The 27,829-nt window shown below is 40.7% G+C and overlaps 1 protein-coding gene across 1 annotated transcript in view; it reads left to right on the top strand.

Annotated features, from left to right (window-relative positions):
* The window catches only part of Epb41l4a (erythrocyte membrane protein band 4.1 like 4A), a 207,517-nt gene that overhangs the window by 54,891 nt on the left and 124,797 nt on the right, over window positions 1-27,829 (top strand). The window contains 1 exon segment of the mRNA XM_048331405.1: window positions 24,143-24,247. Coding sequence (XP_048187362.1) covers window positions 24,143-24,247 — 105 coding nt within the window.

Below are 27,829 nucleotides of genomic sequence, written 5' to 3'. Positions count from 1 at the left end.
CTCCAGGGTCCTAGTGAGACGCAGGACACCTCAAATCCTAGCACCTAAAACCCTAGCACAGTCTGACTTCTCCCATGCCCAGGAGATGCTTGGGGGAGCGAGGGTTGAGCCCACTACCATGGTAAGCATGAACACAGAAAGCGGCGATTCACTTCCCATTGGTGGACATTGGTCTGATGATTTGGGTCAAACCTTACCCACTGGCTTATGTGTGAATCTCGTAGAATGGTGGGTGCTGGCAAGGTACCCATTTGAGACTAGGTTCCTGGCTTGTATCAGTTCAAGCTCAAATGAGAATTAAGCAGTGGGACCTGAAACTTGAATTTGTGATTGCTTATTAACACAGTGTCCTTGGCTTCTCTACTGTGTTGGTTTCAGGCTTTCTAAGAAGAGAAAGGTAGCCCCTTCCTATACTGAAAAAGCTATGTTTGCTCCCTTAAAATGCCCTGTTGACCTCAACAAGACACACAGGTTAGAAAATCAGAGTAGTACAGAAGTTTATACAGAGTAGAAGTTCTTTTCTCATCCCACATCCCATCCTGCTAAGTGCTAACTAGGTGATCACTATTGATATTGTCTTCTAAATCTATGTAGAAATATGCATATGTTAATATGTTAATTTTTTTTATTTGAGCTTTCCAGACAACCCATAATGTGGGTTTTGTATTGCTAATTCCTTTTGCAAATAAGGACACAAATGTTTGAAAGTTACTCACAAATGTCGCTGAAGGTCATAGCCTTGCTCAGACCTGAAAAGATGCCCAATAGATGTTCTGTTTTCCTTTTGGGGTGGCAGGCAGGTAACCCCATGGGCTGCCTGCCTTGGAAGGGTCCCGATGTTTCTACCGAGGAGAGTAGATGGGGTGTGGGAAGTGTTTCCCTCCTGGTACCACAGGTTTGCCACACCCTTCCTGCAGAGCAGCACACACTTCACTGGGATTAGAGACGTATTTGTGACTACTGAGCAGATAAAATCAGAAAGGGAGAGGAGAGGAATGGTGCATTTGTACAGGGAAGCTAGCAATGAACAAAACGGCTGGCAAAGTGGATCTCAGCACCTTCCCTGTGTGACATGACAGCTCAGTCTTGGACGATCTATAGGATCTATAGGATGAGGATGTAGAGCCTGAGCACTTAGTGACAGCTCCAGTTCACGTAGCTAGTTAACAGCAGAGCTAGGACTAAACAGGGAGAATTTATAACAAAAGAATTAGTAATCAGGGGGCTAGGCAAAAGCTCAGCAGTAGAGTAGCTTAGTGCTAGAGCAAATGGGAGGCCATGAGTTTAAACCCCATTAAAACACACACACACACACACACACTCACACACACACACACTCTCATGTCAGAACAAATAATCAGGGCTAGCAACATTCCTTTCCTAACTTTGGCTGTTGACTATTTGCAGTTGTGTTTCTTTAGTAACACTTGCATTGCTAAAGTGTGGTGCCATTAAATATATATATAATATATGATATATATTATGTATATATACACACATATGTACATATGAGCCCCTAGCCAATTGTTAAGTATCCACATTAAAATGAAATACTTTAATTACATATATTGTTTAAACTCATATGCCTAAAAATCTAATGTGTGCTTAGCCATTTGGCTGTCTTTGTTTTTATTTTTGGTGCTGGTACTTGGGCTTGAACTCAAGGCCTTGCACTCTCACTTGACTTTTTGTTCAAGGCTGACACTCTGCTACTTTTGCTCCATTGCCTATTTGGCTGTTTTTTTTTTTTTTTTTTTTTTTTTACACTTTTATTTTTTTGTGCTGGTTTGGGGGCTTCAACTTAGAGGTTGGGCGTTGTTCCTGAGCTTTTGTGCTCAAGGATCTTGGCTGATTTTTTTTTTTTTTGTATTTTAATAATATTAAATTTTTTTATTGTCAAGGTGATGTACAGAGGGGTTACAGTTCCGTCCATGAGGTAGTGAGTACATTTGTTAAGCTTGTTACCTCCTCATTTTTGTCCCACCTTCCCTCCACTCCAACCCCCCAGTCGACAGTTCACAGTTCACTATTGTCTTGTAGCATCGCGGTTGCATTGGTTCACCTTTTACCCTTTGTCTCACCATTTTGATGGTCCCCTTTCCCTTCCCTAAGCTGACTTTTAAAAGTAGAGAGCAGGGGAAGAAATCAAGGAAGTAAGAAGGGATGAAAGCAGAGAAGAGGGTGAGTTCAGGCCCTCCGTGGCCTTCTGTACCATGAGCATTTTAGTAAGGAGCTGTAAATGAAATAGCTGGATTGGAGCAAGACCTTGTTTTAAGAGGCATGATGGTTCGAGAGAGCTTGCAAAGAAAGATGAAGCTTGTAAAACTTTTAAAACTTGTAAAACTTTTATTCTAACGGTAGGCTTTCCTTTTTAAAAAGCTTCTCAGAAATTTGAGATGAAAAGAAATAGTTTCTACTTAGAAATATTTTGATTTACAGCTCAGCTCCTAATCCTGTAGAGAATTTATTAATTGTTTTTCCCTGAAGCTGGGAGGGCTCTGATGAAGAGGCCCCACAAATAATTTGTGTGTAGGGGCTCTGGGCAGGTTCAGTGATTCCTTTGTTCCTTTGACAACTCTGCTGGACTCTCTTCTCTGTGCAGGGCTGGCTGAGCAGGCCTTCCAGTGGGGGGAGGCAGGAGGAGAGAGAAGGAGAAGAGAGAGAGGGAAGGGAAGGAAGGACTCCAGTTGTGACGACTTTAGTTGTGTCGACTTTAGTTGTGTCAGTAATTTTTCCACTGATGGCCATCCATGTTGAAGGTTTTATTTTTTGCTATTGACTGATAATCCGGTGACAGATATTCTGTGTGCTTATCTGTCCCTCTTACTTCCCTAGACTAGATTTTCTAAAATGAGGGAGGTAGTTAGGATTGTGTAAGAGGGGTGAGATTGACTGATATTTAATGAGATTAGTTGTATATAGTGAAATGTCACAACAACCCCCCCCCCCATCTCTACTGATATAAAAAATAAAAAAAGAAGAAACACACACTCATACACACGCACACACCTCCGTGTGCTCTGGCTCACGTGTCTCAAGATAGGCAGTTGTTGTCCCATGCACACTGGCGATGCACTATGGATGAGGGCCCTCACCAGAGCCAGTGACATGCCCTTTGGGCGTTCACCCTCTCAAACTGTGAGCTTAAAAGCTCCACTCACCCCATTCTCTTTCAGATGTATAGAGTATTTATGATAGCCACTGTCTGATTACTTTTCGTAAAGATTGTTTTAGAGGGCTGGGAATGTGGCTTAGAGATAGAGTGCCTGCCTATTTTGAATGAAGCCCTGGGTTCGATTCCTCAGCACCACATACACAGAAAATAGCCAGAAGTGGCGCTGTGACTCTAGGGGTAGAGTGCTAGCCTTGAGCAAAAGAAGCTCAAGGAAGGTGCCCAGACCGCCCCCCCCCCCACAAAGAGGTTGTTGTAGTCCCTCTACCTCTCATTCATTATCATAAACACTACATTTATTCCTATTCTTTGCATCTCTTTTATTCAGTGTTTATTATATTTGGTTATTCTTTCTTCATCCTTCTTCTCCTCTCTTTTGCCACATGGTCAGATTCTCTTCAGTCCTCTGTTCACTTCATCAGTAATGTGAATTTCTCTGCTTTCCCATCCTGTTAGTGGCTTCTTTCCTATTAGATACTTCAGAGCAGCTGTAATGAAAAGTCAGTGCTAATATATAAAAACTAAATAACATTCCTTTCTGAGTTTTACTGAAATATTTTGGAATTTTTCTTATCTGTTAAGTGTTTTCTCATTGTATGTCTCTTTTTTTTAAGTACAATTTTATTGTTATTATCAAGGTGATGTACATAGGGGTTACCATTTCTATGTCATCCTTTCCTTTGCTGTTCCCAGTTTCCTCTTCTTGTCCCTGCCCACAGGTAGCTTAGTTCATTTTCCATAGGTATACTGAATACCATGACTGCATTTGTTGAACAGTTGAACTGGAAATTCCTACTTGTACTAGCATCATCCACATCATATTGTACCCTTTCCCCTCTTTACTTGGGCTTTCCTTTCTTTTTTTTTTTTTGGCCAGTCCTGGGCCTTGGACTCAGGGCCTGAGCACTGTCCCTGGCTTCTTCCCGCTCAAGGCTAGAACTCTGCCACTTGAGCCACAGCGCCACTTCTGGCCGTTTTTCTGTATATGTGGTGCTGGGGAATCGAACCTAGGGCCTCGTGTATCCGAGGCAGGCACTCTTGCCACTAGGCTATATCCCCAGCCCGGGCTTTCCTTTCTTGATAGCTCTGTCTAGTTAGAGAACTCTTCAAAGATTTCCTTAGACTGGAGTCACTGGTTAGATTTAGTTCTTATATATTAAAAAAAAAGTCTTGTTGTTTTGTAGCCTGAAAGCTGAGAATAGCATCTTGGCTTGAAGTTTTCTTTCTGTAGTCATTGTTTGTGTGCTAATTTCCATTTCTGTACTTGAGAAATCTGATTATTTTTCCTCTATAAAGTTGCTATTCAATATATTTGACTATGTGATTTCCTTTGAACCTTGAGCCTCTGACTACTACTCCCTAAAATTTCCCCAGGATCATCTATGAGTAAAGTCAAGGTGATTGCTTATAGCAGTAAAGGAGACTATTACATTGAGCATTTTGAATTTGGTAAGGCAAAAATGGAGAGTATATGTAGGATTTTTAGGATTTGGTATAAGGCAGATGTTATTACAGAAATGGTGTTAACGTTTTTGTTGTTGTTGTTGTGGGCCTGGGCACTATCCCTGAGCTCTTCAGCTCAAAGCTAGTACGGTACCACTTTGAGCCACAGCGTCACTTCCAGTTTTCTGATGGTTAATTGGAGATAAGGGTCTCAGGGACTTTGCTTGCCTGGGCTAGCTTTGAACCGTGATCCTCAGGTCTCAGCCTCCTGAGTAGCTAGGGTGACAGGCACGAGCCACTGGCGCCAGGCTTCTGCATTAGAGTTTTTGATAAAGTAGTTGGAGAGTTGTAAAGCTGGGAGTGGGGAGTGTTTCATAAGGAGCGCTTGAATTGTCTTAGTCAGATAAAAGGAGGTTTGGAATGTTCTTGGACAGTGAAATTATTTGTAACTTCATATTCCTGAGTAAGTTTCCTGAAGTAGTAAGTCATAGTCATGTGGACAGATGAATAGTAAAGGCAGACTGATAAAGGTAGTAAGATGTGTGGGTCAAGTAGTCTCTTTTAATACTTTACCAAACTTCCGTATTCATTTCCCAGTCCCCCACCTCACCCCCCTTGGTGCTCCCAGAGCTTGCTAGGAACCCATACAGTCTAGGAAATTGTCCCTTCCTTCATCTCAGGGAGGTTCTCCCCACTCCCACATCCCCCTTCCATTTGTGTCATCCTCATTAGTTACTGTTTATCATTTGGGAAACCCAATTATCTGTCTGCATTTTCTTTTTTTTTTCTAAGTACTTTAATAATACTTAAAAACTTTAGTATAAAGGTGATGTACAGAGGGGTTACAGTTACACAAGTAAGGTAATAAAGACATTTCTTTTTTAACAGTGTTAGGCCCTCCCTCATTGTTTCCCCACTTCCCTTCCCATCTCCTTCTCCCCAAGTGGTAAAGCTCATTTCCAACCGAGTGTCTAGTGAGTATTGCTGTGGCACTGGTTCCCCCTCTGTCTCACCCTTAGAGTGACTCCCCTTTCCCCACCCCAGACTGGATAAACGTACATATACAAGACAAAGGGTACAGAAGTCAGAAACAGTAACCTTGAGGAATAAACCACAGAAGAAAAAAAAGAATAGACATAACTGAAAACAGTACCCTAAAAAAGGAAAGAAAGAAGAAAAACAACAATAAAAAACCCTTTTGTTTCCATATTGTGGAGATCTGTGTACATTTTCTGTGTTTATTGTCTGTTATTTTTAGTTTAGCTGTCTGTTTGCTCTTTTAGAGCTGAATGAGCTCTTAGTGTTGACTGTCCTCTTTCATTTTGTCTATTGACATGTTAACTTCAGAGTCAGGTTATTTAATTTCAGAGGGCTTGTGTGCTTCCCAGTGGTATCTACTCCCTTGACATGCTTATTTCTTCTTGCCTTTTTCATAGGCATTATTGGTTCTGGTTATTTATCTTGGTCTCCTTCCTGCATCTGACTGAGATACCTTACATACTTTACATGGAGTTTTTCTTCATCTTTTAGTGGGTTGCATGTTCCTCGGGCAGGCTAAGAGCATCTGGAGGGTTGTGGAAAACTATCAAGTACTAGGAGGGGTGTGTGTGTGTGTGAAAGAGAGAGAGAGAGAGAGAGAGACAGACAGAGACAGAGACAGTCAGAAAGAGAGAGAGAGAAAGAGAGAGAGAGAGACAGACAGACAGACAGTGGGTAGGTATAAGTAATCAAAAATAGGACCAGGCAGCTGATGGTTCTAACAAGCAGTTTAGCTCACCCGGTACTGTAGTCTGAAATCTGATGGATGAAGTATAATTGCATAGCTCCCATGACTGACCAGTGTCTTCCTAATTAGATTTCTGGCCCTGGTGTCTTTTTAGGTACCTTTTGTTAAGTCTACAGTTAGTGAAGGCCCCGGGACTCTGACATGAATTTTGAGAGCAGCTCCCCAGGGCTTTGTCCAAGCCTCACATGCATCTCAGCCATTCCAGCTTGGTGAGAGTGCTCCATGTAGAGTGTCCACGCTCGACAGAACCGAGCGGCCGGGAGTTTACTCTTCGCTGTCTGGATCTTCTTGGTACAGTGACTTTCCAGTTGTCTCCGGCTTATTCCTTCTCTCCTTCCCTCCTCTCTTCTCTCCCTCTGGGAATCCCTCCCTCCCAGTGTGTTACCCAAGCCAATCTGGAACTCCTGGGATGGATGGAGCGCTCCTCATTCCTCCGCCATTTAAGTATGTGAGACTACAGGTACATACTGCCACCCCTTGCTTGTCTCCTTTTTAAAAGGAGAGAACTTCCTTGACAACTACTTTCTTGAGTTGATATGAGGGTTAGGAAAGATGTAGTGTTCTTAGAACAGTGTCAGGTACTTGAAACACACTTGGGTAAGAGCTGTTTTTATCTCCAACTTGTAGTTGCTGTAAGGGTTAAGTAAATTCCTATGTAAAGAACTAATACAGGCCCCTAAAGTTGATGATACTTATTTTGTTTTGCTACATGATTATGATTTCTGTGACTATTATAAAAATGTTAATAAAGTTCTTCCTCTCTTTTAAGCTCAGAATTTTCCTCAAATTAAAATAATTTTTGCTAAAAAAAATCACATAATTTTAAGTTGAGAGGTTGAATGGATTATGAATCATGTTTACGTTGCAGCCATCACATACGGTCTGCTTTAGCTAGCAAAACAAAGTTTGTGTGTGTGTGTTAAACACCCTGTGCACTGTAATTTAGGCAGCCAAATATAGCAACAACTGTGCTACTATTTTTTTTATCATATTATATTGCATTTGTAAAAGCCTTTTATGTTTGGGAACGCACACCCTCCATGTATTCTGTGGATTATGGTGTGTGAGGGCCAGGGTCCCCAGGTATGTCCCCCAAATCAGTAGCTTGAGGCATGTTAGATGTTATAAACATGGACAAAATAACTGAACAGGGCCTATGATAATAGGCTGTGTTAGTAATGTACTTTTTTGCCAAATAATGTAGATAATAAATAATTCAGTGTCGTTTTTTTGTGAAACAAAAGCGGAAAGGCAGTCTTGCCTTTCTGCTTGCTGTTCCTGTGTAAAAATGAGTTTCCGATTATGCAGTGCCTAACAAATACATCTTCTGCACCCAGGTATCGTGTTCCTGCAGAGGAGGTGGGGGGAAAAGCGGGTCAATAATACGCCTTATGGGAGGCATTTTTCTCATGGCCTTTCTTCTGTTCCAGCTCATTTCTGGCTGCCCAGTGCCCCTCTGCCTTCCTGCCTAGATCTGAGAACCTTTTCTTGTCAGTTCTGATTCTTCTGGGCACCTTATCTCATCTGTGATCCTGAACTTTTTGAACTTTCTTCCATTGAGTATCCTGACTTTAACTAGCTGGTGATTAGGAGTTTCTAAGGTATCTGCCCTGCTTCTAAGCCAAGGCAATAATCACTGATATTTCTGTGATCTGAAATCCCTATGGCTTTTTTCTTTCCCCCTCCATGTCTTTCAGGAAATAGAAGTCACTTCCTTTCAGTCGGTGTTACTGTGAGTATCGCCGCGAATGCCTGCGTGAGCATAATCTCTTCAAAAATAGTAGGGTCATAAAGGTAATAAGTTACTGCTCAAGACCAAAGGGGCTGAGTATGGTGGCCCAGGCCTAGAATCCTAATTTCTCGGGAGGTGGAGATTAGGGGATCAGGGGTTGAGCCTAGCCTAGATGTAAAGTTTGCCAGACTCCATGGTAACCGGTGTTGGTTGCCATGGCCACAGCCGTCACTTGCCTATGTAAGGAAGTGCCGATGGGGAGATGCAAGTCCAAGTCTTGAGTATGAGTGGAGTAGCAGGGCGTTTCAGACTGATTTCCCTGTCTCTCTGTGGGTCCCCGAGAGAAGAGGTTAGAACAACATAAACACGACGTAAGGATTTCATACTGTAGAAAGCCAGTGTTTACAGTCTTGTCTGGAAGCAGGACAGGTGCCTTAGAAACTCCTCATGACCAGCCAGTTAGCTCTCTTAAGTCACTTTTCTCCCCGTGACTGAGAGATTTGCTGGGATGGATCAGGCAATGGATTGGTCAGTCTGTTGGTGGTGAGGGGCTAAAATTTTAGTCTTCCTTCACAGGCCTAGCGGCTGGGCAGGCAATCTGAAAGGCTGCTCTCAGAGGGGCTCCATTTCTGTGTTTCCTGACGTCTTGATCGGAGTCACTGATCAAGGTCTCTCTAGAAGGGTGATTAATTAGCCTTTTATGGTGGCTCAGGGCTTCACAGCACTAACAAGAAAGCAGCCAGTTCCTTTAAAAATGAGCCTGGAAATGATAACTTGGCATTGCTTGTGAAGTACCACAGGTGTGAGAGCAGTCATGGGCGTGCCCAGAATCAAGGAAAGGGTAATTAATTAACTTTTGATGGTAAGAGAGTAAAAAATTACCAGCCATCTTCATTGCACTATAACTCGGAAAATATAAATAGAAGATGAATAGATTTTTTTTGTCTTAAGATTCCTTATGGACTGTTTTCATTTTTTCATTCTGCTTTATTATTGATGGCATTTTTGTAAAGCCCTGTTCTAAAATGTAAAAAAAACAAAATAGTGGTGGGTGAACAAATGCAGCAGTGGTACTCACTAGACACTATGTTGAAAATGAACCAGACAACTTTTAGGTGGGGGTTGGGAGGGAAAAACTGGGAGAGAGCTAGGGAAGGGATGACCTTGTCCAAAAAGAAAAATACTTCCTGGTGGCTCATGCCTGTAATCCTAGCTACACAAGAGGCTGAGATCTGAGGATCACAGTTCAAAGCCAGCTCAGGCAGAAAAGTCTGTGAGAGTCTTTTTTCCAGTTAACCACCGGAAAGTTGGAAGTACAGCTATAGATCAAAGTGGTAGAGCACAAGCCTTAAGTGAAAAAGCTTAGGGACAGTGCTCAGGCCCTGGGCTCAAGACCCACAGCCAACCAACCCCCCCTCCCCCCGGAACAAAACCAAACCTGCCTTATGTGACAATGACCCCTCTGTACATCACCCTTAGGATAACAGTAAAAACAACGTTAGTGTGACAAATGGTATTCTTCCTAAACCTCTGTAAATATCTTAACTGTAAGTGATTTAATAGAAGTTTAGCTGGATTCTGTTTGATACATTACCTGTTGTGATGTGTCACAACAACTTCTGGAAAAACTTTGAGAAAAAGGTGATAAATGACGAATAATACCAAGAATATTGTTCTGACCCCTTGTCTCCATGTCTTTATTCCATGCTTCAGTTCTAAAAGCATGTCATAGAATAAGCCCAATAAGCTTTTTGGTCCATGTATCTGAGTTGGAATCCTGCCTTCCCCGCTTCTTTTTGTGTTGCTGTAGCTGAATTCCTTACACTCTCTCAACCTGTGTAAACGTATTTGTAAAATAGAAATAGAATGTCAAATTTTGTGTAGTTTTTGTGGAGATTAAGTACAACAAACTATACCTCTTTAAATATGCATAACCAAAATGAGGCACTTGGCACTTGTTCTGTCTTTGTTTTGTTGTACTTATTACACAGGAGATGAGTTGGTGGATGAAAACCTAAAACAGAATGGGCTTGGAGAGAAAACAAAATAAGGCCAAAGTAGATTGTCAACAAAGATGGCAGCCTACGATAATTCCACTCACTCACTATAGGTTCATGGCCTCTGTTTACCCTCCCTTTCCACCTGGGCTGACCTTCTGTCTTGTTTTTTATCAGTGTATCGTAATAAAGCTCTGTTGGTAGAAACAAGGCTGCAGAGCCTCTGCCCTTGCTCTCTGAGTGCTCAGTCACTGTGGGACGGTCACTTGGAGAGAGCAGCCTTTTAGGGTGAGAGACATTGAAGGGAGGGAGGGAAGAAGGGAGGCCCAGCCAATCCAGACGTTCCACCCACCCAGGCTATGTGAATGGGTCATGTGACGTCATATTAGATTCTCCAGCCCAGGTCAACCTTTCCAACCCACACCAGGTAAAGCAAACACCAGCTGTCGTTTTGAACTCTGACCAAATTTTAGAATCGTAAGTACATTGCTGTTGCTTTAGGCCACTACGTTTTGAGGTTGTTACATAGCAATAAAAAGCAACTAAAAAAAACCCACGTTGAAGTCTGAGAAAAGTTTATCACAAGTTGATCAATGGGAACAAAGTCAGGTTTGTGAAAAATATGAATAGCACCTTGCAAAAAGTAGACACACTTTTTATTTTCATGATCGAGTGAGGGTTTTCTCTACAAATGAGGGTGAGGGTAACTCTCTTAATGGAAAACCATTAGGTGGTGCATACTGTTGCATGCTGGGGAAGGAATTACCATTGGTGCCGGAGGAACACCTCCCATGACCCTACTTTACCTTATCTTGAAGGGCCCACGCTAAACAATCTAACATGAGTTACGTTTTCTTAGGGAACGCTCTTAGGTTCAAAGTACTAAATAAAGCTGGAGTAGATATTTAAGGGCACGAGTGGTAAGTTTTTGCAGAATTTATATCCCTTTTGTGAAGGAATAAGCTACTTGTTTCAGATGTAATAGTTGAATTTATATCCCTTTTGTGAAGGAGTAAGCTACTTGTTTCAGATGTAATAGTGATTATTCTGTGCAGCTAGCAAAAACCTGCCTTTCAGGTTTGTAATGTCAAGTTAATCTGCAAAGGTGTTATTACTCACTTGAAGTATTCTTTGTTCTGGCTGAAAGACCCACTGATGGTATTTCCAAATAAACATGCCCTACTTAGTCTTTCTCTAAGACCGTAAGTCCCTAGTAGCCCAGTTCTTTGCAGAATCTCACTAATACGAAAGCAGTCTATTGCCATTTGCCTAGCCACATGGTGTATAACTCAGAATCCACAAATATGTCACAGGCAGTTAGTCGCTTTCACTTGAAAAGTAAATTAGTATGATGGAGCATTTAAATGGTGGTTTTTCTGCATAGGTTTATAAATAAATGGTCAGATGCTTCACATTGATTTATGTATTTTCTTCTTATTTCATATCTAGTCTTTTTTGCTTACTTTATTATTGCATACAGAAACTTGTACCCTTCTACAAAATGTTATGTATAAAATTTAATATCGGGCTCCTTTATTTCTTAGTATTTTATATGTTTTAAATGTGATACTTATTCATAATACTACTTTTATAATATTTTGCCCTGTAGAAACTATATGTTATGGAACAAAAGATTAATTTTAAAATTAAAGGAAATCAAATAGCTCTGGATAAGCTGATACAACCGGAAAAATGATTGGTCCCATTTTCTCTTTACTTTCATAATCTGGCAAAAAAATAAGTAGAAATCTTCTTAAGAGACAGGAAGAGAGGTTTAATGTTTTAGTGTTTCATTAAAATTCAATTTTTCATTGGCCCTTAATTACTTTTTTTATTTTATTGTAAAGGTGATGTACAGAGGGTACAGTTATATAATAAGGTAGTGAGTACATTTCTTGTCATATTTGTTACACCCTCTCTCATGATTCTTTCCCTTCCCTAGCTCAGATAAACATATATACAATACCCAGTGTACCAAAATCATATACAGTGACCACAGGGGGTACGCCACAGGAAATTCACCTGGTACATTAAACATAACAACAACAATAAAGTCCTCCTGTTTCCATCTCTTGGAGTTCATTTTGCTTAGCCTAATCTTATATAATCATGTGTACATAGCTGTTGAGCTCTTGTAATCCTCTGACAGGTCTATCCTACACATTTTTATGCTTATTTAGTAATTGTTTGGTTTTAGAGACATGACGTAAAGTCGCTGACCAAAACATGTAGAAATACCATTTGAAAAGAAGTTTGTTATTTTACAGACATGATCACTACTGTTCCCCCTCCCCCCCCCCGCCTCCCCCATCCATATCAGGGAGACCATGTGCCTTTGTTCTCTGTGTTCTAGGCTTGTCTCGCTCAACATTATTTGTTCAAGATCTGACCATTTTCCTGTGAATGCCATTATTTTATCATTTCTAATTGCTGTGTAGAATTCCATTGTGTACAGGTACCACAATTTTTGGATCTATTCATCTGTAGTGGGACATCTGGGTTGTTTCCATTTTTTGGCTATTGTGAATTGTGCCGCGATAAACATGGATGTGCAGGTGTCTTTGTGGCATTCTGGATCCTGTTGTTCAGGATAGATGACTAAAAGTCATATGGCTGGGTCATAGGGTAGGTCTATGCTGAGTTTTTTGAGGAACCTCCATACTGTTCTCTAGAGTGGTTGTACTAATTTGCACTCCCACCAACAATGGAGAAGGCTTCCTCTTTCCCCGCACCCCCTCCAGCATTTGTTGTTGCCTGAGTTCAGAGTATAGGCCATTCTAACTGGAGTGAGGTGGTATCTCAGGGTTGTTTTCATTTGCATTTCCTCTACTGCTAGGGATGTTGAACATTTCCTCGTATGTTTCTTTGCCATTTTTATCTCTTCTCCTGTGAAGTCTCTCTTTAGCTCCCTTGCCCATTTAATAATTGGTTTATTGGGCTTGGAGGGGGTTAGTTTCTTGAGTTCTCTGTAGATGACAGATATTAGGCCTTTGTCTGTTGCTGTGCTGGTAAAAATCTTTTCCCATATGGTTGGCTGTCTTTCTAGTTTATTAGCTATGTCTTTAGCTGTGCAGAAACCTTTTATTTTGTAGTAATCCCATTTGTGGAGTCTCTCCCCTATCTGTGGTGCCCCTGGGACTCTATTCAGGAAGTTCCTGCCTGTGCCTGTAAGTTCTAGTGCCCCTCCTACTCTGTCCTTCAGTAGTTTAATTATTAATATAGTGAACATTTAGGGAAATCTTTCAGGGTATAAATTATTGGATTATTCAGAGGAGAAATGGGACATAATACTCAATACCTGTTTTTAGAATGTCTAAGCAGCACAGAAAAGTTAAGAGAAGCATTGCATAGCTTTAGTAAAACTTAACAGATTCAGAGACAGGCAAAACTATGAAACTCTTAAGTTCAGAGAACCCAGTATGACCTGATTCATGTCACCTAGGACGGGTGGAATTGCTGACCTGGCTGGATGTCCCTCCCTCTGTCCCTCCCCCGTCCCTCCCTTTCTTCACAGTCTTTGGTGCTCTAAGGCTCTCCGTCCATCCCACTGTGACTGGATGCCCGGAGAGCAAGAGCAGAGGCTGGGCAGTATCACTTTTGCTATGCTTTGTTGATAGAAACAAGACATAAGGTCAGCCCAGGTGGGGAAGGGAAGGTCATCTCTGGTGTAGCAGAGAAGTCTCAGTGAAGGTGAGAGAAGGCAGGCTTCTTGCAGAAGGGGGCCTCTCAACTGGATCTTGACTGTAAAGTGGGATTCTGATCCAGTACAGAGCAAGGAAGCTTTTCAGATGCAGGGAACCATCACCCTCTGGCCCAAACCCAAGGGAAGTATCATGGAAACTGATTTGTTTCTGAGCTCATTGTCTCAAAAGTCTTACTAGTTAGTGGGAGTCTACAACCTGAGACAAAGCTTTAATCCATCTAATTCAGAAAATCCAGGGACATGTTGCTAAGTGCTGTGGTTATAATTACAGCTTGTTTTGTAGCTACTTAGGGAATTTCTCATTTTGGAGTTTCTTCTAGAAATAGAAAAACCTTGAATGTTGCCTAGTATAATCATATTCATGCCTTTTTGTTTGCCAAGGATTGAAAGAAGAATCAGGTATTTCTTAAATTTCAAATGAAGCTGTCTGACTTAGAAATGAAACCCTTTAAGGGTTACGTGCCCATAATCTCCACCCTGGTGTCTAGGGGCTGTGAGAGTTAGGGTTGCTACTCAAGAGAGAGGTTCAGAACGATTTCAAGTTTAAAAGTCCTGACAAAGGGAGAGGATTTAGTAAATCCGTAGAGGGTGAGGGTTGCATGAATATAGTCCATATAGTAACACCTTACCAATCTTGTGCCTGTGTTTTTCCTTTTCCTTTTAAAATTTAATTTTTTTGTTGGTATTGCCGATTTGAGGGTTTGAACTTGGGGCCCCATGCGTGGTAAGCAAGCGCTCTATCACTGACTGAGCCGTGCCGTCAGCCATTCTTTATTCTTTATTTAAACCTCTTCGTGTACAAACTGCTTTTTGACAAAAGAACAGCAAGCTATGGGCAACACAAGGTAGTAACTTATTTCTGCTGGTATAATTTTTCTTTCTGAAAATGTTTTTGTGCAAGTCCTACGTGTGCCTGATGGCAAATCAGAAACGACTTCACCAGACGCACCTCGGACGAGAACTCAGTTTCTCCTTGTTTGCTTTTTTAAAGGCCACGGTTAGAACAAGCCGACGACTGTGTACCCCAGGCTTCTTTAGGGTTGCCATGGGCGCTGGGAGACATCCCCCACCACAGTCATTTGTATCATATCCTGGATGCAGCGTCCTCTTTTCAAGAATCTACGAGTGTACAAGTCATGTACACAGACCCTCCAGCCTGGGACGTGGACCGTGGTTTCCGCAGGTGCCTCTTCAGCTGGAGCCTCGGGGCACAGGGCAGTGGGGGGGTCGTGTGCAGGGGACACTGCTGGGGTGGCGTGGCGTGGAGCCGCGGGATGAGGATGGAGCTGGTGCTCCTGCCCGATGGTTCTGCGTAGAGTTCCTGTGAGCAGCCAGGAGAGAGAAGTCGGGGTCCTGCATGAGGTACCAGTCTGTCTGGTTCACCCCATGGCGAGCTGCCCCTCCTAGGAGCTCCCCATCATGACGAGCAGGCTCCCACCATTTGGGCAGTTCTGGAACTGGAGGCCGACACAATGCCAGCCGAGCTTCCAAAAGTGGGTGGCATAAAACGAGTTCTCCCATAAGCGCCAAAGCAATTCAACTCAGTAACGAGTCCTTGAGGCCCTTTCCTCAGTGATGGGCTCAATGGACGGGTTAGGGTCTGGGGGTTCTGTAAGAGACAGAAGTGAGCAGAGAAATGAAACATGTGTTGATCTGTCCACGTCCACCCCAGCTTCTCTCCGATCCTCTAATCTCGCCATCTCCAGCTGCTGGAGGAAGGCGGCACACTTGACGGCACATGGCCACAAAGCCATGGAAATACTTGGTAAGGCGTTTGTCTTCTTATCCAGTGGAGCAGAAGTACGGAACCCATCCCAGTGGGACTGCATGTGTCAGGGTCATATTCCACACCAGAGGTAGACACTGCTCGATAGAAGTCAGTTTGTTCACGCCTGGTCCGTCTACAAAGGGACAAGTAAAACAACGGAGATCAGCAGCATGCAGGAAAACTGGGCGTTTCTCGGGAAGACAAAAGCTGAAGGGGAAGACAACAAAACACAGAAGAGGCAATTAGCAAGCCAAGGAGGAAAATGATGTAGGTAAATAGCGCAATGAGACTGTCTACACAGGAGACTTCCTTGGAGATGTAATTACTGCAGATAAGTAAAACTATTTTTTTGGGGAGGTGGGCTAGAGGTTAAACCTATTACTGTATATGCAAGTGAAGTCTTCTGCTGGGCTACAGCCCTACTCTTCAAGTGAGATTCTTAGGTCCTAGAGACTAGAGGCATAATAATTCAAGGTAGGAAAGAGGATCCCTCTGCAGCAAATTCCAAATAAATCCTTCCTATGATGCTTTACAATATGGAGCCAACAGCGGAAGAAAAACTGAACTTGTTGGTTACATTTCACTGTTTTCCCCGCTGTGCAGTTTCTTTTAACTTGAAGGCTGCTTCACAATGCCGCTGCTGTGGGTCCCCACTTTCTGCAGCCTCTGTCTCCGTTTGGTCTTTCTTGTTAGCTGGCTGATACAAGCTGTTACTAAGCGGCGATAGGATCTCGCTTGAAGGCAAATATTTGGAAACTTCATAATATGACAGAAGTCATTCAGTAATTTCCCAATCCCCCCTCCCAACCACACAATATTGACCTAGGGTGTACCTTCATCACCATCAATCACTGAGATCTCCTCATCCAATTCATCATCCAAGGATCACCCTGGAAAAGCAGATCCACCCCGTGCCCCATAGGGTAGAGGGAAAGAGGGAAGTAGATACTCTAAAATCACTTTCTCCTAGGTACCCTATGGCACCAAGGAATTGAAGGAGAGAAAGTAAAATCTGAAAGATGAGGTCCTAATAATAGTGTACAATAATGGATTGTAGGAACTTGGTAGTCAAATCGTAGTATCATTTACCATCCAGCTTGAGTTCCACTTGATCTCCCCCAGCCAGTACTAAAAGCCTTACCATTAACACTTTGTATTCTCACATGATATTGTTTTCCACTTTGCATTATAAATTAATATACTTCAAGGTTTACAGAATGGCCGAAAATGACTACTTAGAGAAAAGCTAGACCCAATTGAAACTTACCTCATCATCTTGATCTTTTGGGGGGCCTTGGAGTGGCTTATATTCAGGATCTTTACAGTCCTTATCAAAGTTAGCCCTAAAATATGCAGAAGTAAAAGAAAATGTTCTGTCACTAAGAGAAACCTAGGAGGAAGAACCAGACAAACCTATAATCCAGCAGGTAAATCTTTCTTTAATGTCATGCTTGCAGGAAGACAAGCCAACTGTTGTAAGTCTGGATCCGTTGGGCACCAGGGGTTCACGCTTGCAATTCTAGCAACTCAGGAGGCTGAAGTCTGTGGTCACAGTTCAAAACCAGACTGGGCAGGAAAGGCTGTGAGACTCTTATCTCCAACAAACCTACAAAAAGCTGGAAGGGGAGCTGTGGCTCAAGTGGCAAAGTGCTAACCTTGAGCAAAAAAGCTAAAGCTCAGGGACAGCGCCCAGACCCTGAGTTCAAGCTCCGGGACCAGGATGGGGGGAAAAAACGTTTGGATCAATTGAAAATACCATTTGGCCAATAAACAATTAACAAAGTACCATCCTAATTGCTTCAATATAAAATTAGTTGCAGTGCTAGGAGGAGAATGCAGGAACTTGCCCTGCACCTGATTCGTGCTCCCAGCCTTTATTATGCTGTTAATTATTCCTCAAGTAAGTCTCACATTTTTTTTTTTGCCCTGGGCCTGTCTCAGACCAAGATCTGTGGACTTGAGCATAGTTTGGATAACAGGCGCGAGCCACCTGCCCATCTATTGGATGAGAATGAAGTCTTGGTAACTTTTGCCAGGGCTAGCTTTGAGCTGTGTCCCTCCTCACCTCAGTCTCCTAAATAGCTGCCATTGTAGACGTGAGACAGCACACTTGGCCATCTCTCCTACCCCCTGATGGAGCAGGGTATTGTTAACTATTGTCCCAGACTGGTCTCAAACTCAAACAACTCAAGTACTTCTGCCTCAGCCTCCAAAGCAGCTAGGAGTACTGATAGGTACCACCATACCTGGCTTGAAATAAGATACTTTAATCAGCATACTTCTCTTCTAAAAGAGAAAGTGTACAGATTTTTATTGCTTCACCTATTTTTCCCTCCTCCACACTGTTTACTTTGCGTTTTTTCATCTCAATGATGTTTTTTGTTGTTTTTTTAATCAGTAGTGGGGCTTTAACTCTGGGCCTGGGCTGCTCTTCATGCTCAAAGCTGGCACTCTACTACTTGAGTCACAGATTCTTGCTTTTTAATGTTTTTACTACCTTATACTATTAAACATGACATAATAAGTGATTGGCAATCAAAAATCATCTAAACAGCAACAACTTGCTAGCATAAACACCTCATAAAAGCTTAGTGAGTGAAGTTATAGATTTGTTTCATAATATCCTCCTTGGTGGTATTTGTCCTTTATTTCAGGAGTGAATGGCTTCCTACACTTTAGTTCCTACTTTGCCTCTAATGTTAGTTCTACACTAATTCTCATGTTGATTCTTTTATTATTATTTCTAGTCCTGGGCCTTGAACTCAGGGGGCCTGGGCACTGTCCCTGAGCCTTTCTGTGCTCAAGTCTAGCACTTTACCACTTGAGCCACAGCACCACCTCTAGCCTTTTCTGTTTATGTGGTACTAAGGAAACAAACCCAGGGCTTCATGCATGTAGGCAAGCACTCTACCACTAAGCCACATTCCCAGCCCCCTATTAATTCTTAATTTCTTTATTCAAAGGGAATTTCTTATAACCATAAAGACTTGAACTGAAAAATACAGATCACAGGATTTGAAAATACATATCTACAGGAAAAATGAGATCTTTCTTAGAAGTAGGAATCATAATAATGGAATACAAATTGGAGTTCGAGCTCAGAAGAGGTCATTTTACATTAGGACTGACAGATCTGTGAACTGGTAATGTACATTCTACCCCAGTAGCAAATTCCCCATTGGCATCCTTACTTTCAGAATTCTGACATATTACAGTGTGACAAATGAGAAGTTAAGAGGTTTTCACATATATTTTCAATTGAAGTGGTAAAAGAAATACAGGCTTTCTGGTGCTCTTGGCTCTGCTCCCGGTGCATAGACACACCCATGCTGTAGGGAATGCTGAAGAAGGAATCATGAGACATCATGTTTTCCCTTAGGTCAGTGCTGGACTCATTGCATAACACTGGATACTTTCCTTGTGGTTTCTCTGCAAAGGACAACAAAACATGCTAAAGGGTAATATTTGTAAAGTTCTATATAAATGCAAAAGTGTCACAGAGGATTGATAGATGATATGTTCTGGTATTTTTGGAATGATAGTTTGGGAAAGGAGTGATTTCCTCCTGTGCATAAAATGGTTGCATTTTCCATGTACTTTCTAAACTAGTGAGCCAATTTTCTAGGCTTGTTTTTGTGTATATTCCTTATAAGTAAAGTATTAGATCCTTTTCATGCTGTGTAGGTAGATTATATTTATGAAAAATGCCTAACATTTCTAGTGGACATAGGAATATGAAAATAATATTCATAAAAATACTTGAATTACATATTTTTCAAAGTTCTCTGTACCAATTTCATACATACCTCTTTCCTCGTTTACTCATGAGGAAAGCTTGGGATAGAAGAATTTGGTAGAGTTGTATAACTATACCTGCTCTAGTTATTATCTATTCCGTCTGTGATTAGAAGGGAGCAAGAATCCATAGGAGAGATGAGATTAAGATAGAAAATGAGCCGGATAGTGTGCCCTTCCAGAAATATTTCAAAGTAATGGCAAAGGTGTGCGTTCATTTTCCATAGCTTCTTGGAGAAAATAAATCTATCTTAGTCGGCCATTTATTTTCTTATAATTATTTTCTTATAATTCCTGAAAGTCAGTAGAAAACAATTGTTGCTCAAAACATGACACAACTGTGGAAGTAGGTAGTATTGGATTAAGGAGCCATGAAGGCTCTGTGGTTGTAGATAAATAAGATCAGGAAAAGCCTGGGTAGCCACCATGGCGATGCCTCTAAAGCCTGTGAGATACACAGTGGCTTTCCAGGGATTCTTACCATAATGATCGATGGCAGCTAGAATCAGCTTTAAGAACACTACATAATGCACTTAGGACCAGTTTGTCTTCAAAATGACAACTTTGGCCCATTTAAAAAAATCCTCTTACTGCCTTTAATGGCTTGTTTAATTTCCTAATCAACAGTACCAGACTACATGTACTTCCATTTAAACAATAAATGTCGTTTTTGTATATTTGTATATGTATTTTGTATATTTTTGTAGTTTTTATTATAAAGGTGATGTCTACAGGAAGTTTTATCTTTTGCACTTATATATTTGGATTCAATAAACTGCAATATTATATATACAAAAAAGTAAAAATAAATAATCCTCTTACTCTGGATTTTCCCTGGGACACTGGCATGGTTCTTGCACCAAATATCACGGTCCTTATAGGACAAAGAAAGCATGTGCTGGATTGTCTGACTGTTCCTACTGTCCGCTCAATAAGGCGGAAAACTCTGGCTCAAGAATCCTGCTTGACACAGCTGATTCTGTAACTAATTTCCTCTGCTGTTTAGGTACCTCTTGTCATAGGTAAATTCTAAACTCACTCTGCATCTTCGCTCCACTGGTCCAGAAACCAAGCCTTTGGCTGAAAAACATATGATATGCCCGTGACCTGCCAACCAGTGGTCCGGGAGTCTGATTCCCATCTCTATTTTCCCAAATGCTCACAGCAAAAGAACTAAAATAGGAACTTCTCTATTAAGAATATTTGAGGTCAAAATCTCTTACTGTAACTCACAGATGAAAAGACAAAAATTGTATACTTCTATCAGGTTTCTAAAGAAAAGTTGTTAGAATTATTATCCATTCTTGATTACAAACCAACAAAAAAGACAGAAAAGGCAGTATAGGAAGGACCTTTTATTTGATGGAGCATATATAATGCAGTAGTCATAATACTTGGTGAAAGTTTAGAAGCCATTCTAATAAAGACAGGAAGAAGAGAAGGATGTATACTCTCACAGCTTTCAATGACACTTTGAGATCCTAGCCAATGCGGTAAGAAAGGGAAAAATAAATATGCAGAGGTTGTCTTGTACAGGGAGAGCCAAGACTCATATAGAAAATGTGGTTGTATGGAAAGACTTCATAGACAAACTAGTTTAACTAATAAGAGTTTAACAAGATGTTAGGGAATAAGACTGTGTTTTTCTGTTATATTAGCAATAGCCAGTTAGAAACTGTAATATCAATAAAACCATGAAATACCTAAGACTAAGCCTATATTAGTATTCATTGTCACAGAAAAGTACCCATTTACTCTCTTTCTGAGTTTCATAGCTGAAGTCCAGAATAACGTGGCTGGGTTCTGTGCTTAGAGGGGGACCTTAGTTTAGGTGTAGATTTACTGGTCTCTTATCTCCAGTCAGGGGAAAAATATCTGCTCTTAACCTTTTTCAGGTGGTTAGCATAATTCCATGTTTGTAATCTGGTGACTGAATTCCCCTTTCATCTCTGGCTGTTACTTGCTCATTCTTCCTTCTTTCCAGTGGCATGGACATTTGGAGTACTTCTTTTTTTTTAAATTTAATTTTATTGCAAAGGTGATGTACAGAGGGGTCACAATTACATAAGTAAAGCAATGAGTGCATTTCCTGTCAAACATTGTTACCTCCTCCCTCATTTTTCCCTACCCTCTCCCCCGACTACCATCCCCCTACCCCCCTGCCTAGCTGGAATACTTCTTCTTAAGCCTTGAATGTCTTTGATTTTTTTTTTCTAGCTATTCTACTATAGAAAATGCTTTGGGTTTTGGAGCCCTTGTGATTAGATTAGGTTTATTCTGATAACCTCCCTAACAGAAGATCATTGTGCCATCTAATATAATACACTGCCGGGGTGATATCTCATCATAGCCACAAGTTCTAGAGATGATAACTAGACAGCGTTGGTCAAGAGAGGGGGATTTTGTAAATTTTGCCTGCTATAAAACCTAATTAGAATTTGATAAGATCCACATAAAAACACATAAAATTTCCTTGAAAAATACGGTGTAGATTTTACTCGGTAAGTAATGTTTTCATCCCCCGCCAGTCATCCCATCTGCCAATCCAATTTAATTCCAAATTCCAAATAGAATTGTTTATTAAATTGGCAAGCTGTTTCTAAAAATTTCTTTGAAGAAACGTGTAAGAGCTGACAAAGATAATTGTGAGAAAAGTAAATGTGTTAAACATTATATTGAAGTAATTTTATTAAAATGTGGGAGGAAAATTGGGGAATTAATAAATAATAAAGTTGTTTGAAATCCAGACAGAAGTGATGGTCTTGTCAGGAAACGATGATACGGTTTTGTATTGATTCGGAAATCAAGTTAGTCCCTTATTTCAAGCACAAAAATACCTTCTAGATGGAATGCAGTTAAATAACTTATACAATTATCAAAAGAGGCAGGAGCATTTGCTCATAAACTTTGGGTTAGAGAGTGCCTAGGTCACATGCTAGGACATGCAGTTAGCTAGTTGGCAAGCACATGAAAGAGCATTGCTTTTGTTATAGTCAGGAAAGTAAGAAATAAAACAGTTCTCTTCCCCTTTGTCCCTTCATCCAAGTTTGCAAGGGGCAGAAGGATATAGTCTTACAAATGAATTGTAATGGTCCTTCTGGTAGCGTCCATTGTAATTTTAAGTTAACTGTGAGTCTTTCCGGTGAGTGACTTCATATCCACAGATATCCAGAGAAGTGCACAGGGACAGAGCACAAAGAGACATGGACTATCATGTTGAAAATGAACTATACACCTTGTGGATGGGGATGGGAGGAAAAACTGGGACCCAACAACTGACATTGTGCAAAAGAAATGTACTCATTACCTGATTAACCCCTCTGTGCATCACCTTTATCATAACAATGCAAACTTAAAAACCAAACAAACATTGGCTGGATGTGGCTTTGTGACTATAGCAGAAAATACCCAACAACCCAAAAGTCCACCATGGAAGGCCCTTTTGTGTTTCAGTAAGTTGTTCAACGATTTTGAAAAGGAGGCCTATTAAATTTAATGGTGATTTTAAGGAAAAGAAAATACCTATGGGATTTGTATCAAGACTTATCTTTTTCAGGTGTGTTCTTCAATCACTGGGTATCAACCATGTTAGAATACATTTAATTAAAACATTTCCCTTAGGTTAACAATTTATTTTCTATAAGCAGCATAGTATGGAGTGCTTCCCTATAGATGTAAGCCTGTAATGGTAGTTCTCTGTGGAAAGATGTGATCAAACAAAACCTTTGTTGTATTGCCACAATGCATGACTTGGGGACTTGTGCTACCTGGTTACAGCTGATAGTGATGGGAAAAAAGAAAGGGAAGGTCTGACTTGTCCTGTTGTCACACCATTGAAATGTATCACTTTCAAGATCAGTTTGTTACGTGGAATAGTACTTGCTGTATATGTGTGAATAATAATAATTATTGTTATTATTTTTGCCAGTCCTGGAGCTTGAACTCATGGCCTGAGCCCTGTTGCTGGCTTCTTTTTGCGCAAGGCTAGCACTCTACCACTTGAGCCACAGCACCACTTCTGGCGTTTTCTATATATGTGGTGCTGAGGAATCGAACCCAGGGCCCATGTACATGAGGCAAGCACTCTACCACTAGGCCATATTTCCAGCCCTGGAAATTGCTTTTTAAAATGGAAGAATTGTGGGACTTTTAACAACAACAGTATTTGATTAATTTAGTAGATAGTCTTCATCTAAAGGATTATCTCTTATTTGAAGAAGAATTTGGTCTTGAAGATAATATGTAATCCCATAAGAAAAGACACTTATATGAATTTACCATTCACTGTAATTTAAGATTATTTTGCTAAATCGATTTCTCTAATATACTTGGCTTTAAACCACATTTGTCTTTGGAATTGAGGCAAAAATCTACAGAGAATACCATGGTAAAATGAAATTCTACCCATTGTGAGAGAAACTAGTAAAACACAAGAACTGTGGGGCTGGGGATATAGCCTAGTGGCAAGGATGCCTGCCTTGGATACATGAGGCCCTAGGTTCGATTCCCCAGCACCACATATACAGAAAATGGCCAGAAGCGGCGCTGTGGCTCAAGTGGCAGAGTGCTAGCCTTGAGCGGGAAGAAGCCAGGGACAGTGCTCGGGCCCTGAGTCCAAGGCCCAGGACTGGCCAAAAAAAAAAACACAAAAAAAAACACAAGAACTGTGATGTGGCCCACTGAGAAAGACAAGACACTTGTTAAATTAAAAAAAATCCCACCAACAACTGTGAATTATTTTTGCAGAAGTCAACGAAAGGTTCTGTTGTCCTTGACCATGTATTCCGTCACGTAAATCTCATGGAGATAGATTACTTTGGGCTGCGTTACTGTGATAGAAGCCATCAGACGGTGAGTGCAATGATTTTATATTACATTTTTCTGGTAATAAATTTCACTCCTTATCTCTGATTCTGGGTGGTTAGATTCTTTGTAACTGAAAATGACTGGAAACCTCAAATTGTTCTGTTCTGTGTTTTTTTTTCTCCTTTTCTTCTCCTGCTTACAAGTCTGTAGAGTTGATGTATTCAGTTTCTTTTGTGATGTCCTCTTTGTAGATGGTTTATCTGGCTAGTATTTTGCAAGCTTCTTTCTATGTGTGCTATTAGGAGGACTGAAGGCATTACCTAATATGTCAGGAAGAAGGTCGCTAGATGATTATCTTTTCTGTTGTTACTGTTGGTGATGGTCATAAGGCTTGAATTCAGGGCCTGGGCACTGTCCTTGAGCTTTTGTGCTCAAGGCTAACACTACCCCTTTCAGCCACACACTTCTGGTTTTCTGGTGTTAACTGGAAATAATTAGTCTCATGGACTTTCCTGCCCAGGCTGGCTTCAAACTGTGATCCTCAGATCTCAGCCTCTTGAGTACTAGGATTACAGGCAGAGCCGCCAGCTCCCAGCTAGCTGATTATCCCTTAAGAAAGGAAATGGTTAAAAAAAGAAATAAGTATAAAGTATTTTTTTAAAAAAGTACCAACTAAGTTTAAAAAATGATTTGAGCTGTTAAAAATAAAAACAAGTAGAAGTTTCAATTCCTGCGCCTGATGGATGGAGGAATACAGGTGATCCAGCTTTGGGTTCTGACATAAGTCGTTACTAGGGTATCTTGAAAAATCTGTTCTCATGGTAGAGTTATTAAGAAATTCATAATACTTAAAGGACTTTGGAGCTGATGATTTTGAGGAATCAAAAGGACATTTAATAATGAGACTTATGATTTAGCCTGAGGAATACTTTAACTTCAGACAGACACAACAATATCATACAAAAATACTCATATTTGCCTTGGAAGTACCATGTTTTTCAGGTCATACCCTTAGCCTTTTATTTTTTTATGCTGTGCAAGTGCTGTTGAAATACGTATCTCCTCCTCTTCCTTCATCAGCACCCCTAGCCTCTTCTGGGCCATCTGGGATGCGCTCAGTGAGGAATATAGTTTCTGAGTGGTATCTTTGTGGTCTGGCCTTAGAAAAGTCCTGAGATAAGGAGATGCAGGAAAGAAGAAAACTGTTGATAGTGTACTTGAGCTAGTTCTATAACTTATTCTGTCTCCCAGGAAGATTTCACCATCAAACAAACAAAAAAGTAAAAATTGGGAGTATTAGGTCACACTTCAATAGACAGGAATAGTCTTGAATGCATATTTCAAAGAAAGGGAACAGACACATACTCAGTTTATTGAATTTTATCCCACGTAGGCCTCAAACCACTATAGCAGAACTATAAATACACACTGGAAGATTAAATTGAAGGTTATCATAGATACTTTAAATTACATTCATATCTTATAAATAATACTTATCCTAACAGAGAACAATATAGTTTCTTGATCTTATCCAGTATGCCAGATTTTCTTGGAAAGATTTACTATCTTGGTGAAGTTATATAGATTTTATCTGCCTGGGAGTTTAGCGATGAATTCACAAGTGTCCTTGTATGTGAAAGGGGAAGTCTGGAGAGCCAGAAAGTGTGACAGTGGGAGAAGAGGTTGAAGTGGTGCAATTGCAAAGAGGCCTTTGAAAAGAATGTTGGCAGCCTCTGGAAACTAGAAAGGGCAAGGGAATGGATTTCCCTCCAGATCCTTTAGCAACACAGCCCTGCCCATGTTTTCATTTAGATTCTGACCTCCATAAGTGTAAGATAATAAATTTTTGTTCTTTTATGCTACTAAGTTTATGGCAATTTGTTACAACAGGAACTAATACTCCTGGGTATATCAGGGAGGGAGAATTTTATTCCTTCTTGTTAGATGAAAATATAAAGTCTTATGGTTTGGGTTCTTCATATTAGGCCTCAAATGCTATTACTTTTTCATGGTAATAATATCATTCATCTCCTGCTGCCCATGATTGGGATTTCTTTGTGATTAGCGAGACCTATGCTTCTCTAGAGGTGTGTATTGAATTCTTTGTTATGGGAGAGGGAAGGAGATCTGTTAGCCACAGGCCGAGAACCGGATTGCACACAGATTGGCGAATTAATCTGAGGTCTTCATAAGCTATTATAAGTAGAATGTGATGGGGTGGAACAGATAGCTAGCTATCTTTGTAGTCAAAACATAGATTTAGATCCTATGTCTCTTGCTAATGAATGGTCAAATTATTTCTTTTTTCTGAATGTGTGTGTGTGTGTGTGTGTGTGTGTGTGTGTGTGTGTGTGTGTTGGTCTCTTTTCTTTTGCTCTAGTAAAATACCTGATGGTGTGTAATAAATAAAGAAAAAAGGTTTATTTTACTCACAGTTTTAGACATTGAAGGACACAGTGCTGATGATTGGTTCAACGCTGGTGAGGACCTCCTGGTGGATGGCATCACATGGCAGGAAATGGAAGAGCCTGGGAGGAGTCAAGCTTGCTCTTTTGTAACAACCCAGGAGAACTAAGGAAGGCTGCAGGAGAACTATACCAATCCCTTCCCAGGGCAGAGTCCTCTAGCTGTTAAAGCTTCTGCCTCACCTCCTAAGATTGCCATACTGAGGACCACACTCCCAACACATGAACCCTTGGATATAACCTGAACCATATCCAAATCATAGCAATACTCTTATCTGTAAATTGAGAATAAAATCTCTTTTCTCCCAACTCTCAGGATTGTTATAGGACCGAAATGTAAGTGGGCCTCTCTGGTTGAAACTTCTTCATTCCTTTGGTTCTTAAACTTGTATTTCTATTCCAGTTTCTCCATAAAATTTTATCTTAGGTTTTCATTAGTAAAATATATTCATGCATGAGAATGCCATTCATATCAACAGCTGTTAAATTGTGGCATCTTGAAATCCTAACACTCTGTTGAGTCTAAGTGTGAATATTACCAAGTAATTAATTAGAACAGAAAAGTATTAGGCATTTTCGTAAATTTTAGACATGAAGAGCAGGCATTTATTAGAAATACATCTCTTTTCTTTCTTTCTTTCTTTCTTTTTTTTTAACTTTTTTGGTGCTGGTTCAGCAGGAGCTTGAACTGAGGGCCTGGTGCTTCAGCTTGGCTTTTCACTCAAGGCTGGTGTTCTGCCACTTGAGCCACACTTCTACTTCTGAGAAATTAATGAGATGAATAGAACATTTTCTTCTCAATTAGTACAATTTGTCCATGTCTTCTCAGGATAAATGTACCATGCTCTTGAAATAAAATAGGGTTCAGCTGTAGTTTCCTACCTCTTTTTTCTATAGATGTAAGCACTGAGTAGCCTTGTCTATTTAACTAGAGAAGAAAGGTGTTCCAATAAGGAAGATCATTCAATTCCTTAAGCTCCATCTGTTATATGGTAAAACAAAAAACCAAAAACATTGGATCTGTCAGCTAAGACAGTTTTTGGTACTTTCCTAGGTACCTCAAGTGCAACATAGATATCTTCCCTCTCTCTAAACGCACTCTGAGTTTTTCTTGTGCTCCTGACAGCAGCAATTTCTGAAACCACTTGATCGAGTTCTCCTT

This window comes from Perognathus longimembris, chromosome 22 (genome assembly GCF_023159225.1).
Source record: "Perognathus longimembris pacificus isolate PPM17 chromosome 22, ASM2315922v1, whole genome shotgun sequence".
In the NCBI taxonomy this organism is placed as follows: domain Eukaryota; kingdom Metazoa; phylum Chordata; class Mammalia; order Rodentia; family Heteromyidae; genus Perognathus; species Perognathus longimembris.
This window is presented reverse-complemented; position numbering and strand designations above follow the sequence as displayed.